Genomic DNA, 22,619 nt, shown 5'->3' with positions numbered 1-22,619 from the left:
GGGGTGGGGGGCGCAATGCCCCTGCGCGCAGAGCGCGGGGCCGCGGAGCGCGCGTGTACAAGTGCGTACGTGCGTGTACGTGCGAAATGTGGCGCCGCCGGCCGCGGCGGAGTGTACGCTCGGCAAAGATATGAATAATCAACACATCGTTCACACCTCCGCAGCGAGCGGGGAGGGAGCTGGCGGGTCTCGAGGGCTTTCCCTTGCCGGCTGGCTGGGGGGCGGGGACCACTAGGAAAAGAGGGGGGCCCTTCGGAGGAACTCCTCAGTTATCTTCCCCTCAACTGAGCCGAGAAACCGAAAAACGGCGGGGAGGAGTCACATTGAACTTTTTCTGTTTAAAGGCCTTAAATTGCTCGCCACTGTGTTGCCTTGGAAGTGGGACACCGGCAGGGGTCTTTGTTCCCTACTTATCAGCTGAGATGCTACTTGTCATCTCCCATCCTCATTTCATTCAACTGTAAAATGGGGGCAAATAGGTCCCGCTTCAAGTGTGGCTCTCAGGTTTAAGGGTGAGAAAGTGCGTGGCACCGCCTGGCTCCCAGGCAGTGCTGGGTAAACGTCCTGCCTCCATTCGTTTGTGCCTTCCTCTCAGCCCTATTCTGCGCGGAGACTTGCTCGATTGGGCCTCTTAGTGAGGGTCAATTCGCCCCTAGGTCGCTGCGCCTTAATACCGCGGTGACGGAGATGCCACCGCCTTGGTGCGCAGGTTCCTGGAAGGGATTGCAACCGGCCGGTTTACCCCAGCACAGCCCAAACCCGGGGCTTGACGAGCTCGCCACCCAGCGCACCCAGGAAATCAGGCCCCCAGGTGCGCGTGGAGGCCGCACCAGGCACTGCTCTCTCCACGGATCACCTGTCCCCCAACACACACACACACACACCGCGGGCTCTGCTCCGATGTCCGCGCTCCGAACGCCCAAACGCGGCTGCTGCTCCTAACATTTGTTCTCTTGACCTTTCCGCATCTCTGCCTCGGCTGCCTTGCTCGCTCTGCACTCCCGGAACAAGGAGATGGGAGAGAAGGGTATTTCTGAGGGGGGAGAGGGAGCGGGAGAGAAAAGAAGAGGAAGAAAAAGAGGAGAGAGAGGAGGAAGAGATTTTCTGGAGCTGTCGGTTGTTAGGAGAGAACCAACTCTGGCTCCCTCCGTCCATTTTGACTGGCCTAGGTGGCACATCGTGTGTCTAGAAAGTGTTTTTCGACGTCTCAGGATTTCTGTAGCTCTTCGGTATGTAAAATCCCCTTCAGTATGTAAAAGCAAATCAGGAAGAGAATCTAAATTCTTACCAAATTGTCCTAAAAGGGCTCTGTTCGGTATGGATGGTGGAGTCCTCGTGAAGTATTTGTAGTACATTTGTGAATACCGTAGTTTCTCCGCCCCACCCCCCTCTCCGGGAATTCTCATTTATGGAGCATTCAAGTCCAATTTCAGTAAGACATTTGGAATGGAGTTAGTGGATTTGGATATTTAACTGATGCAAAGTTGAAATTTGAAGTGGGAGGGAGGAGAGTTGGATATTTTTAAAAATTATTTCACGAAGCATTGTGAGCTAAATATTCGTCAGGGTTCTGAGATGGTGACAAAACTATTTCTACTCGGACAAATAAAAATCAAAGGTGCCAACTAAAGCAAACAAATTTGAAAATTCACGTCCGAAGAGACTGCTACTTATTTCATTTATCAAACCCAGACTGACTGTCCCTGTGGATCTCATTCCCTGGGTTCAAGTCAGGCTCTGTCCGTCGGGTTGCTTAGACCCAGGCGCCGCGTGTGTGTCTGGGGCTGGAGGTGGAGGTCGGGCTGTGGGAGGGAAGCGTTCTCACACCTCCGATTTCACCTCAGGGCCATGCTGGACGAGAACTAGGCCCAGAGAGCAATTTTCTAAGAAAAAGCTCGAACCTCTGACCCGGAGGAGAGACGCGGCGCCCAGGAGACTGGACCGAGAGACTGGGGAAATGGGCCTTACAGCCAATCGGGAGGAAATTGAACATAGCGCACCGAGATGCAGATGTGAAACATGAACTGGGGGAAATACCCGGGGGTTCATTGGGAAGAGCGAACAAAGGAGGGGACAGGGTAAAAGACGGAATACCACCACCCCCGCCTCGGTTTTATGTAACTAGATGGTCGGGAAGCATTTTAATAATGTTCATCTCGGATTTTCTCGACCCCGGCCAGGGGCGGAACGAAGCTGGCGGGCCGGAGCCCGGGAGGCGCGCGCGGGCGCCTCACCCCCGCCGGGCCGGGCTTTTCCCCGGGCCGCAGCTGCGCCTGTCGGGCCCCCGTGCGGCTCAGGGCGGCTTTTGTGTGGCGTGTTCGGAAAGGTTTGTCCGGGGGTCGCCGGAGGCGAGAGCGAGGCGAGAGCCCCTCCAGGCGCAGCCACCGCCGCTCACCCCATCACTAACCCGCGTTCCTCCTCGGCGCGGGTGGCCACTCTGCACCCACCCCTCCCGAATACCCACACGAAGCTAATTAAACCCAACTCGGGGGGCAGAGACGCTCCCTGCTCCGCGAAGGCCGAAGCGCCGCCTTGCCGGGCCCAAGGCTGCTCCCCCATTCCTGGCCCCCTCCACCCCCCTCCCGGCGCTAGCCAGGCAACTCCGTCCCAGCCTGGAGGGAACTTCGGCGTCCGCGGCTCGGAGCCCACAGGGCCCGCGGCATCTTGGCGGCCGTTCGCCCCGATCGCCCTGTGCGGTAGTCGAGCCCGCGAGGGGCGGTGCGGCTCCCCGCTACACCCAGGTCATAGTTCCGGGGCCATGGTGCTTTAAACTGCCACCCGGCAGAGCCCCTGAACTCGTCTCTGGGAGGTGGGGTGCGGTGGGTCTGGTCTGGGGCGGGCAGCAGGGACCCGGGAGAAAGAACCAATTCATTCGCTTCCTGAGGGGCATAAATTTGGGTAGCAGCTGTTGCGGGAGAGGAGAGCCAGTGTCCTCGACCCCGGGTCTGCCCTTTAACCCCAGCCAACACGGGCCCGAGGGGAAGACGGTCCGGGCCAGGCCCGGGCCCATGGCTGCCTCGCGGCCCCTCGGGGCTGCGCTCCGTACCTCTCCTGGTACGAGATGCTGCAGGTCAGAGGCCCCCTGAAAAAAAAAATCGCCGGGCTCCTCAACACGGCTTGAGGGGTTCACGGGCTGTTCAACACTCTCCGCCAAGGAGCCCATTGGCTCCGCTGGGCACAGCCCGAGGATGAGGATGGGGGTGGGTGGTTACTTGAGGTTCAGAAAGACTTACAAAGCGAGTGGGGCCGGGGTAGAAGACGCCGGGTGGTTAGTTTTTCTAGGGACTGAAATTACCCGTAAAATCTGCACACAATAGAGAATTGCCTAGCTGAAACAAGGTAGTAAGTTTCGTCCTACCAATTTTTCTCCCACCCTCCTTCTTCCTTCTTTGGACAACTCCTATCTTACTTGGCTTTTCCAACAGTCCCGTTCCATATTCTTATGCCCAGTTGCCCTTATGGCTCCCTCTGCCCCTCTTGTCCAATGAGGCCAATCCAGAGCCCTGGAGTCGGGGTGCCACAGTCTACACAACCCAGAGGCGGGGACTTCACGGTCTCTACGCCCTCTACCCCCACCATCAACCACCCCAATCCCAGGATCCGGGTTTGTGTAAAGAGGGTCAGGGCACCCTCTCCTCCTCCCCGTCGGTTTTCAAGAGAATCTCCGCAGTAAAGACCTGCGCTTCCTGAGCGCTATCCGTCCCCGCAGTCAGGTCGTGGTTTGCCCCAGGGGCAGAGTGGAGGCGCGGATCCGTCCCTTTCTCAGGAGAGTGGCATTTCTGAAAGTGCGAGCTTCCTGTCCGCCCAGGCAAACGAGTTGCAAGGCGCTGTGTCCTCTAGCGGCAAACTCTCGCAGTTCATTTGTGAGCGCTCACCTACACACCTATGGGATCTGATCGGGAGTCAATTCACACTCAAATTTGAGTCCTAAGTGTGGGGGGAAAGTCTCCTGAATGAAATCCAGGCTTTCGCCAAGGCCCTCTCGGTAATGAGGCCGGGAGGCTCGGGCACAGTCGCTCGAACTGCGGAACAGCTGATTTGTCTCCTCCACGGCAGATGGTCTTTGAGCACAGATTTGCATTCATTGTCTTCAAATCTGTTTTCGCGCTGGTGTTCTAGATTTCAGTAGCAGATCTATGCGCAGATCAGAATACAAAAGGAGAAGCAAGAAAATAACACCCAGCCAGGAGGAGTTTTAATGGGCACTGCGAGCTGCCCGGCGTAGTTAAAAAGCCGCCTAGAGTTTCAGCTGTTTGGCGGAGCTGCAGCCGTCTCCCGGCCATCAGCCCGCGGCCAGCACCGCGGCGACCGCGCGCCTTGGGCAAAGTTTCCGCGAGTCCCCCGCTGCCTCCCAGCAGCTCCTCTGCTGGCTCCCCCGGACTCCGGGAACTGGGTGGGGGAACGGGGGACAGGAGGAGGCTCCCGGGACAAGGCAGGGCAGCTCTAGCACTCAGCCTGCCACGATCTGTCAGCAACCTCTCATCTGCACGGGTGCAACTCCCGCTCGCGTCCGCCCGGGGGTATTTTCCTTAGCTCTTTGACCGTTTCCCCCGACACTCTGTTTATTTGAATAGCACTTGAGCCTTGTTCGTCCCCACCCCCGCCTTCATTCATATATCCTTGTCTCTCAACTTGTAAACCGCACACAAAATCTGAGTGTCACCAAGTAACTCCAGGAGACTTGGGAGAGCCGTCCAGGGAAACTGGGTTGCTCTCGGGAACGTTTGCACCAAACATAGGTACATGCGGTCACACTCCGCTTCTTCACAAACCTGCACACAGAACCCAAGCCCCGGGAATGAATACGCCTCCCGCAGGCTACAAAAATCTGCATTTAGAGGCAGGATCCATGGAAGCCTCCCGCTCCCGCGACCAGACTCTGAGCCGGCGCGTACCAGCCGGCAGGGCCGGGCTACCCCGCTTCAGTGCAGGATTTGCGGGCCCTCATCTCACGCACGCACGTAGGGTTCGAGCTAGGACCCGGGGCCCGCAGCTTTCTGTCCCCTTTCACCTCCCGGACTCCAGGCAACGCCGAGCGGGGCGCGCGCCGCCAGAGGACGTCGGCCGGGCCTGCCCAGCGCCGGCCAATCCCGAGCGTCCATGCAAATGAGGCTCCTTATCGGGCCGCGGCTCCGCCTTCCGCGGCCCGGGCTGTAGTAACCCATTCATGGGGCAGGCGAGCGGCTGTAGCCCGGCTCCGCAGCGCTCGCAGCCACCGCCTCCTCTCGGCTCCGGGTCTTCCCCTTCCTTTCACAACTGATCCTGTTGGGGATTTTTTTTTTTTTTTTTCTAAATTGGAGCGGTGGGGAGGAGCAGGGAGGGGGGGGGTGGGGGACCAGGAGGAAGGGGAGAGATTAGGCAGCCATCAATCTCCTCCTGTTTCTCCCAGAACAGGTGATGCTTCAAAATTGTGATCACTTTCTGGAGGCAGCGCTGCCGCTGGAAGGATGCGAGAGACCTAGGGCGGAGGGCCTGAGGCGGCAGATCTGAACTTGAGGAGGATATAACCCAAACTTTAACTACATCAGTCCGCACCTCACGCGTGGAAGCAAAGGACGGGTTATCTTTTTAAATTTTTTTTTCACAAGAGAGACTCGAACTTCGGCACTTAATCCCTTTTCCTGGATTGCTTTGGAAGGAGACGGTTTGGTGACAACGTTGGGAACAGTGAGGACAGCGTTGTAACTCATTTTTAAAGCGACAGTAGATCAGACTTTTTAAATGTTTGGGATCCAAGATACTTTAGGAAGAGGACCAGCTCTGAAAGAGAAATCGCTGGGCGCCGAGATGGATTCGGTCAGGTCCTGGGTCCGGAATGTCGGCGTGGTGGACGCCAACGTCGCTGCGCAGAGGTAACGAGACGGCCGCACAATTATTATGCTCGCAATCTCTCGCTCGTTCGCTCCCTCGCTCTCACTGTCTTTCTCTCTGTGTGTGTGTGTCACCCCCCTCGCTGCTCTTGTTCGCGCTCGCTCTCTCTCCCCCGCATCTGTCGCCCTGGCCCCGCGCGCTAGGGCTCGCCCTCCGGCAGGCAGGTCGCTGCAGTTAGGGGACCACTTACCCCGCAGCCAACACTCGAGTTTCTGAACTGCCTGGATCCCCCACTCCTTCCCCACAGACTACTCTTTGGGAGGAAAAAATAACAAAGTAGTATCTGATGCCTCTCAGCTCAGCCCCTAGTTCTGCGAGGCGGGCCCAGCCAGGAGCAGAGCGTGAGGACCGGAGCCGGCAGCGGCGGCCGCTGGAGGGGAGCCGGCTTCCCGGCGACTCCCGGCTTTCGCCCCGCTGCTTACGAGAGCCTCTCCTCCCGCATCTTGCCGGCCGATTCTTGGAGGCCGAGAGCCCAAGGCCAGATGGCGGCTAGAGGAGCAGGAGAGGCCGGAGCGCCTGCCTGGGAAGGCAGAGCGGCCGGGTGCCCTGGGAGGGGGGCAGGCCGGAGGGTACGGGCGCAGGGAGAAAACAGTGGGCTAGATGCAAAGAGGCGGGGGTGAGGGAAGAGAAGAGACTAAAGAGAAAAGACGAAGGAGTAACAGGAGAAAGAGTCACGGAAGAGAGGAGACGCACCGCAAACGCAGGGATCACAAGCCTCTAGTTTTGCTGGTCCCTGAAGTTGACTTTGTTTATGAGCATTCTCCTGCTGACGTAGTAAACGCCTCGTCTAGGCTGCCACCCCATGAAGACATTCTGCTTCCCCTCCCTCACCACCACGATTGAGCTGAGGTTTGTGATCTCCACGACCTTGTCTGCGAGAGACAGCCCCCTTACCCCCAAGACTTCTACCCACCACTGACGCCTCTCTATCCACTCTCCTGGCCATCCCCCTCGCAGTCCCGACATCACGCGGAGAAATTACTCCTTTCCAGGCCAGGACTCTAGGTGTCCCGGGTAGAGCGAACCGGGCCGCCACCCTTGGAGGAGAGGAAGCAAAAGTCGCATCGCTCAGGACACCGGGGCAGGCGGCGGCTCCCTCCCTCCTGCCCGAGCCCAGGGGGGCGCCAGTGTCCTTCAGCAGACGGCACGCCGTGGCGGCGGCTTTCCGCGGCCGTCTGGGGACTTGTTGGGCTGCAGGCTGAGGGAGACCAGGCAGCGCCGCAGACCGGTCTCCACGGCGCAGTTCCCTAGCCGAGCTCCTGCAAGACACCTCCCCTACTTTCCTCCTTTCCCAGATCAAGCAATTGTTAAAGTTGGAACCGGCTGTCCGCTGGGGGAGTCTAGTCAAAATTTTACACCCTTCAAAAGAGGGAAAGTGCTCGCGCCCTGGGGCAAGACGCCCCGCGACCCCAGCGCCCCGGGGCAGCTCCGTCCATCTGCTTGCTCGCCTGGACCCCGAGTCTCCCGTTAAATGTGATCTGGCGGCCAGTTTGTTCCCGGCCCCGACAGGTCGGCAGGGAGGTGTGTGCACATACTCAACACGCTTCAGGGCGCCTGCCGGGTCCTCCAACACGGCTTTCGCGGTCAGCGGGTTTGGCCGGCGCCGCCCAGAGATGTGGCTAGAGCGGGGAGAATCTCGGCCCCAGGCGAGGACGCGCTCTGCCTCAACTTTTCGGCTTCTCCAAGCTCAGCAGTTCTAGGGGCGGGGTCCTCAGTATTATGTCTTCCGCGGTGGTCCTCGATCCCTAGTACGGGTCGAGGGGGATTCTGCCCTGCCACTGTCCCAGGCGCAACTTTTCGGAAGAGCGAGGGAAGCAGGAGGTGAGGCCTCTCCCTGTAGGACCGAGACTTGGCCTCTGGGCTTCCCATCCGCCCCCAGGGGGTTCTCTTCCACCGCCTCTCCGAGATAGCTTGGGGGATGGTGCGTTGTGGGCAATAGTGCCAGGACGGGTCACTCCAATGAAGATGAAGGAAAAGGGTCACTTGTTCAAAAATAACGAGGCGCTTAGTCCCCTACCCCTCGGGCCCAGCTCCGAATCCTGACCCGGTCGGCGGCGGGAAGAGGAAGAAGATTGGGGCGGCACAACGACAAGACTTGGGCCGCCATCTCGGGGGGACCCTCCGGGCTTCGGTCTGCGGTCGCGATTCCTTGGTCTCCACTAAAGGCCGGACATTGAGCTACTGGGCGTGAGATGCCCGGAGGCTGGAACGGCTGGCGGTGGCAAAGTCCAGAGTCGTGGGCCCTGCTACCCGACCCCCGTGGCCACTGTGACTCTTCTAAAGAGTCCCCGCTTCTTAATCCTAATAGAAAAAAGCGCCCGAGGGGTCCAGAAGCCTGGACCGGGACATGGACCCTTGACCCTCTGCGAGGTTGCGTGGGCGCGTTGGTAACTTCGTGTCTTTCTCTCCTTCCCCGTGTCTGGTCTCCCCCGTGTCTCTTCGTGCGCAGCGGAGTAGCCCTGTCCCGGGCCCACTTTGAGAAGCAGCCTCCTTCCAACTTGAGGAAATCCAACTTCTTTCACTTCGTCCTGGCGCTCTACGACAGGCAGGGGCAGCCGGTGGAGATAGAGCGCACCGCCTTCGTAGACTTTGTGGAGAACGACAAAGTAAGCGGAGGTCCCCCTCTTCCCCTCGCGGCCTAATAACTACCTCCTTGCAAAGCACTAAAGATCCCATCTGTCACTCCCGACACTTTTCCGCTCACATCAGCAGGGATGATAAATCGAGACTTCTCACCCCTAGCCTTTAAATCAGTCGATTTCCCCGCAGCTTCTCCCGCCGGCACTCTCCGCCCGCACCTCCCGCTGCAGCGGCGCCTGTGGCTCTGCGCACCGGCTTCTGGATCATTAGCAGAGCCTGGGCACGGACTGACCGCGGAGCAAAGTCCTTCCAACTAGAGCATAGTGTAAACGTATACTCAAAGCCGCCACTGCCCTACTCCGGGTTATTTTTATTATTATTATTATTTTGCACCTGCCAGCGCGGCAGGGTGGGTTAGATAGGTACAAGGTGGAAACCCACAGCCCAGCTTTGCCCCTCCGCCCCCAGCCTTCCCTTCCACTCTGGTTCCCAAGGCAGTGCCTGCCCCGGCCCAGGCCCCGGTACGGGCGCTGGATTTGATCTCAAATGAAGCTGATGTGGGAGCAAAGGAAAGTATCCTGCTCTCTCTGGGCCTCCGTCTCTTCAGCTGTACCATTCAAGCTTTGGAGCCGGCTCTTCCCAAGGTTCTTCTTGAACCCGGACCTGAGTCCCTGAGCTAGTGGCTCCAAGGCTGCGGTCCTGGTGGGATAGGGCCAAATGCTGCTCTTCCAAGTGACAGGTCCCTTCACCTTTCTGCAGGACAGGCAGAACCCGATAGGTTGGGTGGGGCCTGTTTAAAGGCAGCCTGGACATAGTGCCCGGTGGCCCCCGCTCCGGGGTCGCGCTTCTGAGGACATTTTTAAGGGGGAGGGACAGACGGTTGGAGAGGGTCAAGTGACCGCGAGCCTTGGAAAGTTTTGGAGCTTGGCCAGCGGCAGATGCTCCTGCCCTTTGACCCGGACCTGGGCAGGGGGCTGTTCAAAGCTGCCCGGTGACAGGGAGAAAGGCAGTGGGAAGTGGGTTAGGGAAGCCCGCTCTCTCTCCTTTCTCTCATTTTCGGGGGCTGGAAAGCAAGGGACTCTGTCTTTTCAGGAACAAGGCAACGAGAAGACCAACAATGGCACCCACTACAAGTTACAGCTCCTCTACAGCAACGGTGAGCGCCCTGAGTGCCCGCGGCGCCCGCTTGTTCCTCTTTTCAAGGAAGGCTGTTGACCTTGTCGCGGTCACTGGCAGGCGGGCTCCAGGCCTGGGGAGAGCAGGGCTGCGGAAGGCTCACTCAGGGCCGGGGAGGGGGGGCGGGCGGGTGGTGTCTGCCCCCAGGACGGCTCCGCCTGCGCTCGGGCCCGGGCCCCACGGCGGGACAGGTTTGGGATGCCCGGGCGGGGTTCCACGGCCCTCACCTTGCGCCCTCCTGCCTCCCCGGCAGGTGTCCGCACGGAGCAGGACCTGTACGTAAGGCTCATCGACTCGGTCACCAAGCAGGTGAGCCCGGCTGTCCACTCGGTTCCTCCTCTCGCGGGGGTGGGGGGTGGGCCCTCCGTCCTGCCCCCTCCCCCCTCTGGCCTGTCCCTGACCTCCCCGGACCCTCCGCGATTTCCTGGGTCAGTCTTCACAGCTCCTCCACAGAAACCCACACTTTGTCTGCTCTGGAAAAATAAATGTTCCCTCTCACTCCCCAATTGTCCTGTCTTTCTGGCTGGGGAGACGCTGGAGATGGGAGTAGGTGAGCAAAGGGATGAAGAGGGGAAACAATTATTGGGAGATTCAGTCCCCCCCAAGCATTCCCTTTTGCAAGAAATATGTCCTCACCAGGGCAAACTTTTCTCTTAGTATTTCGCTCGAGTTAACCAGGCCACAGCTCAGGTTCTGTGCTGCCAGCGGGCGCTCCCGAGGAAGTAGCGGGCAGAGAGAGGAAACCCGATTTTGTGCTCGCTCCTAAGTCCTCTTTTCTTTGTCCCTCCACTCCCTCGTATCTCCCCACCCTGCCCCCGCCTCCTTCGCAGCCCATAGCTTACGAGGGACAAAATAAGAATCCGGAAATGTGCCGAGTTCTCCTGACACACGAAGTGATGTGCAGGTAAGAGCCGTGTTTTCCTGCAGGCTTTGCCGGGGCGCGGGGCAGGTGAGCTGCGCCCGGCGCGCTGGCTCGCGTGCGTCTCGGGCGCTGACCTTCGCGAGCGCTGGCGCGCGGGGAGGGCGGCCTCGCCCGGGCTTGCCTCCTTAAAAGACAGATTCTAAGAGCAAATCGGTTGGGAGTCGAAAAGGAAACCCAGGTCCCCTCAGGATTCCACCCCCAGGCGTCTCAGGAGTTTCCTGTGCTCCGTGGAAGGTCCGCTGTCCAGCGGTCGGCGGCAGCGCGGGGAGGGGCTGGGCAGCCGCGGGTCAAGTTTGCGATCCCGGGCTTTCCCTGAGTCGATCGCGGTCCAAGGCCCGCCGGTCCGACCCGCTAGGGGTAGATGCCCAGGAGGGGCCACTTGTGGAGTTACCGAGTCAAGGTCCTGGAACGGCTGGCAGTCTGGGCGGGTGACCACCGCAGGGGATGGAACGGCCCGCTTTGGGGGCGCTACCCCTTGCCCCCCAGCTGAGGCACCTGTCTGTGATGCAGAAGCGTTTTCTTCCTCCAGGGAAGTTGCTTTTCCTAGATTTCCCGAGCCACGGGAGTTTCTTAGGTCAGGAGGAACTACCGGCTAGAAAGACCAGTCGGGTTCACCACCTGTGGATGGGAGGAAGTGGGGGAGAGGACCCCAACTGGGGAGGTATGAGGTCTAGAGCAACAGCTGGATTCTGAGGGCCAAGTTGTGAAAGGTGCAGTCTAAGTCGAATTCCTACACCTTTTCCCATCTTCTTTTTGAGAGCAATCCATTTCGAGTCCTTTCTTCTGCTGGACCAGAAGAAAATTAAAAAAAAAAAAATTAACCCCTACATTTATTCATTCTTTCAATAAATGTTTATTGAGTGTCTAATATGTGCTGGTTATGGGGGAATCCCACAGCAAAGGAGAAAAGCTATAGAAAGGAAACTCTGGGAAGAGGTGGTTATTTTATTATAAAAATTTAAATGCTATTCCATGCACATTTTTCTTCCTCCAAAATCTCTGATTGGAGAGAAAGCCTCAATTCTTCCTTACTCCGCTGTTGCTTCAGTGAATGTCTTCCAACTCCAGACTTTGGGTAATTGCAGGCAGTCTGATTTAGTTTGGACTGTTTTATGGGCAGCTCCCGGCAGCCCCGTCTCCCTCCCCACGGAGTCAGGAAGAAACCATAACAATCAGACATGTTTGTTTTGGTTTTGACCAAGTATTAGAAAAACAAACTTTGCCAACTGCAAAGTTCAACTCTGCCAGTGGCCTCGGCTGAGGGGACTCAAGGCTTCCTCTCCTGAGTAGCTGGGTGAGGTGTGGGACAGTGGGGTAAGCAGACAGCTACTCCGTTATCTGGGGGCCCCTTGATAGGTACATTCAGAAAGAAAATACAATTCCAAGATGAACTTGCATGTAGTACCTAGATTAAATAGTCAGAACACTTTTATTTGGTTGGCTAAGTGAAAGGCAGGTGTTTTGTTTTTTTTAAATTCTTCTTTCTACTTTTAAATGTCTTTGTTTGGAGAGATTATCTTCTTAAAAGGAAAGAAAACAAAACCTAAATCTGGCCCATTGTCTGACGAATTATACCTATCACTTTAAATAATACTTGCATGCCCTATCCAGCTGTAGTTAAGGCTGACATTTTTATTTTTTAAGCCCAATCAAATCCACCTCATTTTATGCTGTTTAAGTAGCAGCATCAATTTTTAAAGCCTCTAGTTTAGTCTGCATTAGTAACACAATATAAAAATTTAATGTACTGTAACTTTTCTGCATTTGAGACCTGGGAAGACGCTCTGCTATTTCCTTCCCAAACTAGAATTTAAAACAAATATTAACTGTGGGTAAATAAATGATCCATGGGATGGGTACTGTGTCTGTAGTGTGTGTGTGTGTGTGTGTGTGTGCGTGTGTGTGTGTGTGTGTGTGTGTGTGTGTTTTGGGGGATGAGCTGGGGTGATGGCAAATATTGGATGCATCTAAAAGGGAAGTTCCCATTCAATCTGTCAGTCAGAGCTGGTTGACTTTTTTCAGGGAAAAAATTTCCTTCTCTCACATTTTAAGAGTCAGTTATCACAGTCAGTGATTAAGGGATGAATCAGATGCCCTGTTTCTCAGTGGGTACCGCACACACTTACTTTCATTTGCATGGTGTTCTTGGGCATACCTGGGAATTTTCTTGAATGGTTTTGTGTTCTGTAATCTTTAGTAAAAAAAAAAAAAAAAAAAAAAAAAAGCTCATAAACTGGTGTTTAGCTTTTAGGCGGCAACAAAATAAATCTGTTTTAGGTATAACTTTTCTCTCCCTTCCCCAATTGTCTCCTCTCCCCTCTTCCCTGCTTTAGTTCATTTTGCCAATTATTAGCAAGGAGAAGTCTAGTTGTTATGTCGCTGGCAGCCACCCCTGTGCCCTCAATGCTCAGAGGGTTAAAAGATATTATAATTTGAACAGAAGTCGTCTCAAGGCCTACAGCTGGCTAATAACAGAGTTGTATTGAGCGTGAGCAAACCCCACAGCTGTGACTTTTCGCCACAAGGCGCAGGCTAGACGGGGCCCTAATCAGATGGGCCAGCCGGGCAGTGAGGCCAGTGTCTTTATCGGCCAGATGGTGTGAATTTAGACACTTTTGTTATGCAATCGCAGGGAGGAGTTGGGGAGAAGAAAACAAAACAAAAGCCACCATGCTGTGCGCTTATTTGAGTTTGAAATTAGAGACAGATTTTTGAAAGTTGAGGGTTGAATTTTAAAAACGATTTTGGAGGGGAAAGGGCACACTGGCTGGTCTCGAGCAGGAGTTTGGCTGACTGGACACCCTGTGTCCAGGGCTGGGGCTTTCTTCCTTTGCATATCCCCCATCTTGATCCCTTTCTGAAAAATGCAGGTAAGATTCAGGACTGGGAGAAAATTTCTCATATTTCCCACCCCCCATCCCCAACTGGTTTGCTTTTTTTCTCTTTTCCTCTCCAAAGACCACCACAAGGAGGCAGGGAGGGTGGAAGAGGCCTGTAAGCAAACTGAGAGTATTTCAGGTAAAAGGTTCTCCAAATAAGGACCAGAATAAAATAAGCCAAACCAAGCCAAACGAGGAGCAGAGGAAGAGCTTTCATTTTCATTCATTAGGAAAAAAAAGAGTACTTCTGAGCCTCCCCGCGGTAGTTAGGGACACAACCTTAACCTAGTGCCAAATTCAGTTGCCTCTTCTCTTTGTTTCCCATCTTTTCCTATTTTTTAGTCTTGTTCAGTTTTTAAAAGTACTTTCAGACTTCGAAAATGGCTTGTTAGAAAATAACCCTAAAAAGCCTTTTCATGAAAGTAGATGAATCTGAAGTTGGTCACTCAGGCTTTGTCTCTAGAGCAAAGGAAGGGAGATTTGAGCTTATTATCTGAGTAATTCAGGGACCCGGTTCTTCATGTCAACTCCCCACATCCTGATCCCAGAGCGATTGTTTGGGGAATGTGGGTTCATGAATGTCTCCTACTCTCCATTTCCCCTTGCTTATGTTACTATTGCTGGCTTGAGGACGGAATGTCATTTAAGAAATGAAATAAAGAATAACTAGGACATCTTGATGAGACTTTTTCTTTTTAAAATAGAAAGAAAGAAAGAAAAAAAGAACTAGCTTTGGCTAACCAAGAGAAATTTTACGAAGGGCTCAGATGGGGTGAATACAGTCCACTCCTATAATTTTTAGTCCTTCACTATTATAGTCCGACAGCCAAGTGTCTGCTACATCTTTTCTGGGTGTTAAAGTTAGAGATTATACTTAAATATGTTACTGTTGGAAAATGGAAGATTGGGTCCTAAAGTTTCTCTGCATTTTTCTTGGAGTATCATTTCTTTCCCTGAGTTGATTCCCCACATTGTATTACACTGGCACCAGGCTTACATTTTTATCTGTTTTTCTTTTCCTCCAGAGAAAGTCCCCATGGAAAGCAGCTGAATTCAGCTGAGCAATTTTGCAAACTTACTCGGCCTCCTTAGAATCATTCCTTCTCAAGCTAAACAGATTGGCATATCCTGAGAGTGTTCTCTTGTAATTAAATTGTACTTAGAATCGCACACAGATTTGGGTTAGGTTGACATGCTGGTGATGTCAAAGACGAGTCTAGTTAGAAGGTCTTCAGATAACTAGCACGTATAGGGCTTTTTGAAATTGTCTTGCTAAGAAAAAAGGTTTGCCTGAGTTGCAAAGGTATTATTCTGCTGACTTAAGCAATAGAAACAGGAGAGGGGGGAGACAGGGATGGTGGCGGCAGGAGCAACGGGTGGGGTAGGGAGTTGGGAAGAGAGACAAAGGTTCTGGGAGAGCAGCCGGTCAGAATTTTTATTGGTGTTAATCTTGGGATGGAAATTTTAAAAGTTAAGACCTAATATAATTTCAAAGGCAAACTATTATTTCCGTGTCCCAGTGGCAAACTCTGGTATTTAAAAAACTTGAGACAATTTTTCTTTTACTTCTTACTAACTTGATTAAATTTCTTACAACCTCATTGTGCCCATTGGCTGAAAGTTTTTTTAGCATCTCTCAAATATTTTTAACTTTTTGAGAATGGTAGAATTGTTCACCGAATAATCCACACATCCCTGCATGAGAGAGATGGACTTAAAATTTTTTAAAAATATCTGTCTGTTTGTTGGTAATTCTGTAGAGGATCAGAGAGGGCAAGTGCACTGCGCAGAACCAGAAAGCAAATCTAAGACTGGGATGGTGTTAGGCCTTTGGGCCCCTGCTGCCACAGTGACTTCGTCTTTTCCTTAATCTGTCACCACTTTCAAATCGATGGATGCTCAGGGAATCTCATAGCCTAAAAGAGACTCTGTGCCCTTCTCAAACCTAAAAGAGACTCTGGAGATAATCTAGTCCAACACTTTAATTTTATAGCTAAGCAAGGCAAAGGCAAATCCCAGAGGGGCGAAAGAGATTTGACTAAATCCATGCAACTGGTTAGTGACAAAGTTGGGTTAGACGCCAGAGCCCCGATTCCCACTTTACCGGTCCTTCTATTATGCTGCATCGATCTTAAACTATACAGAAACTATCATGGGAAGGGCAACACTTACATAAATTTGGTTACTGCTAACATTTATGACACATATTCTCCAACTGGTGTGGATGATAAGACTTTTCTTATAAGCCATGTCAAGGCTACATCCTTCACCAGCTCCTCTTGATGATGGACCACATGCTTGGATGAGCCGAGAGGTATTTAGAAGCCTGTGGTCCTGACAAGCAGCAGACAGGCAACACAAGGATGTGATTTTCCATCCCTGGTGGCTTCCAGCCACCCAGCCTCCCTTGCCCTTTTCATATTTGTTTAGGTCTTTCACACAGGTACCTTTGGAGGGGAGTGTTTTGTTCTCTTTAGGTCCTACGGAGTCCTTCCCATCTGTTGTATTCGCTCTAGGGCCCCTTCTTTCTCTTTTCCTCTCAGATGATTCCGTAAGCATTTCGTGGGTATCTACCTGAAACCCAGCACTTTGCCAGTGGAAGTCTTGGGACGCAGAGTTTGCAGGATGGGGCTTACATGCCGAGTCCCATTTCTGTTCTGGACTTGTTGAAAATGATTGGAGATATCATTTTACAGCTCCCTGCCTCATTTTTTCCCCCTATTTGACAAGACACACCATAGTTCCTGTCTTTCTTCATCTTTAGAAAATAATGGAAATGAATGAATGAATAAATGGTTACAAAGTACACTGAGTTCTCTGAAGAAAGATGTTATATAACTAAGGTTTATAGTAATCCAGGCAGCTCCTTGGGGTCTTTTTCATACATTTTCCTTTCCCCTCTTCCTTCAAGTATTTGTTGAGACACAAAGATCTAAAAATATATGATAATAAATACAATAATAAAATCATTCATCACGGAGCTGGAGGTGACATTCTAGATCTTAACATCCAATTGTCCATCATTCAGATTATAAATATAGCTCTCAGAAAAGTTGTGATTTGCTGAGAATGACCCAGTTTATAAGTCATAGAGGGAGAATATGAATGAAGAGTCTGGGTTTCAAGTTTAGTGTTGCTTTTGAACATGGCCATACATTCATGCTCAAGCAGCTGATAGTTAAGCAGTTACCTAGGACGTACCCGTTTTTGTGAATGTTCTTGCACTGTATGCTCATTGTATTTTCTTGATTTTAACGCATTTCTCTTACTCTTTTGGCTCCTTCCCAATCTACAGTCGATGTTGCGAAAAGAAAAGTTGTGGCAACCGAAATGAGACTCCTTCAGACCCTGTCATCATCGACAGGTAGGGGGAAAAAGTGATTTAAAAAAAACTATTTCTGGTTTCTTTCCTTTAGAATCTCAACTCTGAGTATGGATCACTGGGCTTTGCCATAAGGTTGGTTTCATTTTATCTTCAAGGCTTGGAGCTGGTCCAACATGTGTTTTCTTGTTTTGGTTGGCCTTTCTTGGAAGAAGTCAGAACCTTCCTTTTTGAACATATGTCTCTAAATCTATGATGGGATTATTTTCCAGGTGCACTGACTTCAGCCTAATAAGGCATGTGTGGATGGTAGAAGATGGTAAAGGATGAATCTCTCCCATCTGGCAGGATAGGCTCTCAATCAGTTTCCTAGAAGAGGCAGTGTATCCCAAGTTACGCAGTAACTTTCTTATCATTCTCCGTGATTGTGCTGTTGGGCTTGAAGACTGTCAAATTAGATTGTGGTTTAGAAGATGATGACAAGCTCTCTGGTGCACCGAGGGAGATTCCTTTCTACCATAGAGGGTTGCATTCTGGGTTCTATGTTTTGTTCAGAGTGGGAAAGATTCTTTGGGACAAGATGCTAATTCATTGAAATGTGATTTCGGCATCCTCAGCTGTATGTTTTTGTGATTGGAAACAGAACTTACAAACCAATGAAGGAATACCAATTTAACTTCCAGCAATCATGTAATTTTTAAGAAATCCCATATTCCCACCCCTAATTTTTTTCTCTTTCGTTAAAAAACGGAATAATTCCCTCTTGCTTCTTTCTCTGGGTTTTTGTGTTTCTAGACAGGTCCTGAAATGGATTGGAGAGACCACAGTCTCCAAAGTTGTTATTCCAATATTCCAACGAATTCTCAGTTGGGAGAATGGAACCTCTGGCATTCTTCCCAGAAAGCCAGCTTGCTTTCTTCGTGGAAAGTATAGCATAGCCCTAGGAATGAAGAGGCTGGAATTCTGATCCTGTCCTAGCTTCTGACCTTGGACAAAGCACTCAACACCTCTGTTCAATAGTATCATGAAGGGTATACCTGGAGGGTATGGCCTGTTGCTGTAGGTTTCAGAAGGTAGCTAAAATATCCATGGCAGTTTTGCAGTATTCTCGGAGATACTTGGAGGAGGATGATAGACAAATAGAGAATGTTTGCTGGATGTACATGCTGCCGGTCTTAGGAGGTTCAGGTGAGATCAATTTAGGGAGATCTGGAATTTTTTTAGTTTTTCTGAAAGTGCACAGAAGCTTAAAATTAATGAGTTGTAAGAACTCTTGGGGGCCAGCTGTCTTTCTCATTTGATCGGTGAAAAGACTGAACTCGGGAACGGTGACACGACTTGCCCGCGGTTGCACAGCTGGTTGGAGCAGAGCTGGCCCTAGAACACAGCTGTCCTTACTTCTGGCCTGTGATTCTCTCACTGCCACAAACTTTTCCTCCCAGCACTCTCTGTCCCAATTTATGTGATCATACTTGTCATGATTTCCCAACTTCCTAGGATGTGCTTGGATCCTCTGGGGAACATGAAGCCCACGAGGGCAGCCTAGACACGGATCCAGTCCTTTCCAGCGTGTCCACTGAGCTCACTAATCTTCATCTAGTCTCTCTTTTTTTTTTTTTAACTAACTTTAGCTCCTCTTTCAAGAGGGTACTCTAACCTCATGGTTGTTACATCTTTTCTTGTAATAAACAACCCATAAACCGGCTTTAGAAATGTTTACAAACCCGTAAATGCTAACCTGCACCTTACATCTCATAAGCACACATCCTAAAGGCTCTGCACTTAGTAGCAGTTCTTTCTCTAAGAAACTATGTAGAACCTGAACTCAGGGAGAGAGCCGAACATGCTATACATAATACACATGTTAATGTACGTAGGCTTTTGGCATCTATGGAGACAAAAGATTTTCAGGTTGTGTGCCTTCATTGTTTGTGCTAGAATGCTTTAAATTCTTCTGAGAAGGTGGAAATTGTATTTTAGCTGCTTCTTAAGGAGCTTTATGTGACTGTGGCATTTATTTTTACTAGCCTGTGCACAATAAAACAGCCCAGCGATGTCTCTGCATCACTTGAAATATGTGTTACTTCCGAAATGTTGTGCATCTACACATGGAAACATACATACCAAAGGGTGCTATAAATTGACCCGGATCAGATTTTTAGAGAACTCATCTTATTATAAACAGATGCGTCGGTTCGGCTTCCTCATTGTAGGGATTTTGTTTGAAGACGCTGCTTGTTCCTTCACCGGAATCTTGCTTCTTGCTCCTGACTGTCTTTTGGGCATTCCTTTGCCTTCTTCCCTTCATTTGTGGAAGGGAAAGGGGATAAAGGCAGGGTTCCATTTGCCGGAGGTGGGATGGGTGGCTTGTGTCATCCAGGGCTTGAGCGGTGCCTCTGGTCCCTGCGTTCAACACCTGCCAGCTTAGAGATGCTGAGATGACCCATGAGCACCAAACGGGTGCTAAGTAGTCTATTTTGGATTTCCTCTGAGTAAATATATAACTCTCTTCTTTGCCCTTGTTCCTATAACGCCAACTAATTATCTCCTCCCCCTGCTCGCTCCATCTAACCAGATGCAGTTAATTTACACTGTCTCTCTTTGAGTTTTCTCACACAATAGGCATGTTCCACTCTGGCTCCAGGGAAGCCTGTTTATTCCCTTGGAATTGTGTATGTCCGGGGGAGGGGAAGGGGCGGCTCAAAAGTGGTTCCCAAATTGTCACCGCCAGGGACCCCTCTTATTTTTTCCTTTGGTGAACCAGGTTCTGCAAGATTTTGCCTGCCAAGCTGCAATTAACAAGTGATAATCCAGCTGTAATTTCATTTTTATTAACTGAAGACGTACAACAGAACGGGAAGGAAAAATCTCATTCCAGAAATGCCCTTGATCTCAGGACTTCCCTGGCGGTCAGGAAGGTTAAGACTCTGTGCTTCCACTGCAGGGGGACAGGAGTTCGATTCCTGGTCGGGGAACTGAACTAAGATCCCCGCATACCACATGGCGCAGCCAAAATAAATAAATAAATAATTGAAAATTTAAAAAAAGAAATGCCCTTGACCTCACCAGTGGCCAATCAGAGTTTCTGGTCTGGACTAGAATCCCCAGTGTTACCACATTAACTTGATAGACTGCCAGCTCAAACACGAAACAACTTGGCTTTTCATTTAGCCCACGTGACCATGTCTTGGGCAGACATTCCATTGCCAATAGGCTGTTTGAAATATGAAAAATAGCTTTTACAACCTCGTGGCCCCTTAATTGAAAATCACTGGATTGTACAATAGGGCGTCCCCATCAGAGACTGAGTTCTCCATTTCCTAAGACTTAGCCCCAGACTGGGAATATTTTTTCCCCGTCTAAATGACTCCCTGCCTTCATCTCTCTAGAAACATAAATTTAATTTTTTATTTTTAATTGTCTTTTCGGCATGCTTTTGTGAATTCTTGGGCAGCCACACCCCTCTCCAAAAAGCCAGGCCAACACACAGCCCAGCAGGACTTGCTGCTGAATCACGGGCCTCCAGCAGAGCCTTCCTTCTGTGTAGAAATGCGCGCCCGGAGTGGCAGTAGGGTTTGTTCATTTTGAGTGTAAAAATTCAAAGTTCCTATCTGAAGAAAACTCAACAAAACAGAACAAAACAAAACCAACAATGAAAACATAATCCATACCGAGGTCTTCAGCCTACACCTTGTCCATAAAGACCTCTGTGTGGTAAATAAAAATAAAAGGGCTCAAACGCATTTACGTTTGTGGTTTCAGAAGGAAGCGCTAATTCAACCTTGTTTTTCATGGGCTGTGCTTTCTTTAGACTCTGTTTTCTCTCTGGAAGCTTCTTCTGAACAGCTACCGCATCTCGGGGCTCAGGAGAGTTTGGTGGTCCGTGGGAAGAGGATTTTAGGGACAATCTCACAGACTTGGGAGAAGGAAAACCAGTCTTCACCGTTCGTGTTCTTGCAGCCCCATGAAAAGTCAGATGGGAGGAGGGGCCAAGAGTTCTTTCTGAATCTTTGTAGGCTGCCCCTGCCCATGTGTACACGAGTATGATATTTTCTGTTAAAGGGCAGCTCCAACCTGTTTCTCACATGCAAAATATTCCAGACTTTTGTCTTCGGATCCTGGACGCCTATATTTATGAGCTCTGCTTCCAGAAGGACTGTTTTAAGTTTCCGTATTTTTTGTTTATTTTATTTTTCAAGAAGCCAAACAAACATCAGAATGATCTTCATTCAGAAGGTTTACACAGAAATACCTGGTATTTATTTGCCCATGAGGGGTTTTCCTGATATTATCTTCCTTTTTAAAAAAAAATTTTTTTTAAATTGTGGTAATATATATATAACATAAATTGACTATCTTAACCATTTTTAAGCATACAGTTTAGAGGTATTAAGTACATTCACCTTGTTGTGCAACCATCACCAGCATCCGTTTACAGAACTCTTTTCATCTTCCCAAATTGAAACTCTCTCCCCATTTCCCCCTCTCCCCAGTTCCTGGCAACCACCATGCTATTGATACTTTCTCTATGAATTTGACTCCTGTAGGTACCTCATAGGATACTGTATTTGTCCTTCTTTGACTGGTTTATTTCACAGCATGATATCCTTAAGTTTCCTTAATGTTGCAATATGTATCAAGATTTCCTTCCTTTTTAAGGCAGAGTAATATTCCCTTGTCTGTTGTACTACATTTTGTTCTATTCGTCTGTCAATGGACACATGGGTTGCTTCAACCTTTTGGCTACTGTGAAAAATATTGCTATGAATATGGATGTACAAATATCTCTGCGAGTCTCTGTTATTAATTCTTTTGGGTATACACCCAGAAGTGGAACTGCTGGATCACGTGGTAGTTCAGAGAACCATCATGCCATGTCCATAGCAGTTATGCCATTTTACATTCCCACCAGCAGTGCACAAAGGTTCCATTTTCGCCACATCCCAAATTACTTGTATTTTCTTGTTTAGTTTAGTTGTTTTTTTTTTTTGTAGTTGCCATCCTAATGAGTATGAGTTTTTTCTTTTTTTTAGTGAAGCTTTCTCCTGCTACCATCTTGGAAGGCATCCTCACCGGCTGCTTTCCCCCCCTCTGGTCCAGGCTTCTCGTTCGCCCTCCCCCTGCCATCTGGCACATCCTCTTCCTGCTTCTCTCTGCCTCACCAGCTACCTTGTTCTACCAGAGAAGTGATTGGTTCCTCTTTCCTCTGGGCCATACTGACTATTCCTCTCTCCGTGTATCGCTTAATTCCAGAAAGTGTTATTGGTGGAATGGAAGCTTTCAGAGAATAACTGTGGGTAGTAAAGCCCTTATGGACCTTCCGTGCATGCTAGAGGGTGTGACATTAATCCTGAACACTAGAGTTTTTCTTTTGGTTAATTTATCAAATGAACTCCGTATTGATCTCTTCTTGATTTGTGGTGTAGATTCTGCTTTTAACCCCACTGTCCCTTTCAGCATAGAAGCAGTATTTGGATAGTAGTGAACTGTAGGTCAGATTTATGTCCACAAAACCCAGTGGATTCTTACCATCCTAGGCCACTCAGGCTGGTTTTCGGTCTGTGACCACTCCCTCCCTCTCCCTAGAAGTGGACAAATCAGATATATCAGTAGTGACTCCTCCTGAACGAAGAATTCTGTCTCTGAGAAGGATGGATAAGAACAATACTCAACATTCATCTAACATTTAACTGGCACTTATGGTGTGCTGGGCATAGTGCTAAGCAATTTGTGTTCACTAACTAATCTTAACTAATCTTCAACAGTTGAGAAAAGTCTTAATTTTACAGAGGAAGAAATGAGTCTTAAGGAGGTAGGTCACAAAGCCAGCTTCCGTGGTGAAATTGGAGTGTCATCAGCGGGTGGAAGT

The 22,619-nt window shown here is 50.5% G+C and overlaps 2 protein-coding genes across 3 annotated transcripts in view; both read left to right on the top strand.

Annotated features, from left to right (window-relative positions):
* LOC309664057 (uncharacterized protein) overlaps positions 1 to 2,471 on the top strand; it is a 64,798-nt gene extending 62,327 nt beyond the window's left edge. Inside the window, exon 2 of the transcript XR_014265558.1 lies at positions 1,845 to 2,471. The gene's annotated coding sequence lies outside the window, so the exon portion shown is untranslated. The remainder of the gene's footprint in view (positions 1 to 1,844) is intronic.
* A 2,834-nt stretch (positions 2,472 to 5,305) lies between these two features.
* Positions 5,306 to 22,619, top strand: part of EBF2 (EBF transcription factor 2) — a 189,094-nt gene continuing 171,780 nt past the window's right edge. Inside the window, exons 1-6 of one of the 2 annotated variants that reach the window (XM_082468916.1) lie at positions 5,306 to 5,852; positions 8,321 to 8,477; positions 9,544 to 9,607; positions 9,881 to 9,936; positions 10,458 to 10,531; positions 16,724 to 16,792. In XM_082468916.1, the coding sequence (XP_082325042.1) occupies positions 5,722 to 5,852; positions 8,321 to 8,477; positions 9,544 to 9,607; positions 9,881 to 9,936; positions 10,458 to 10,531; positions 16,724 to 16,792 (551 nt within the window). In that variant the 5' untranslated portion in view covers positions 5,306 to 5,721. The remainder of the gene's footprint in view (positions 5,853 to 8,320; positions 8,478 to 9,543; positions 9,608 to 9,880; positions 9,937 to 10,457; positions 10,532 to 16,723; positions 16,793 to 22,619) is intronic. The other variant, XM_082468915.1, reaches the window with a different exon arrangement.

The sequence above is a fragment of the Balaenoptera physalus genome (genome assembly GCF_965194825.1).
Source record: "Balaenoptera physalus genome assembly, chromosome: 7".
NCBI lineage: Eukaryota > Metazoa > Chordata > Mammalia > Artiodactyla > Balaenopteridae > Balaenoptera > Balaenoptera physalus.
Note: the sequence above shows the minus strand (reverse complement) of the source record. Positions and strands in the feature narration are given on the sequence as shown.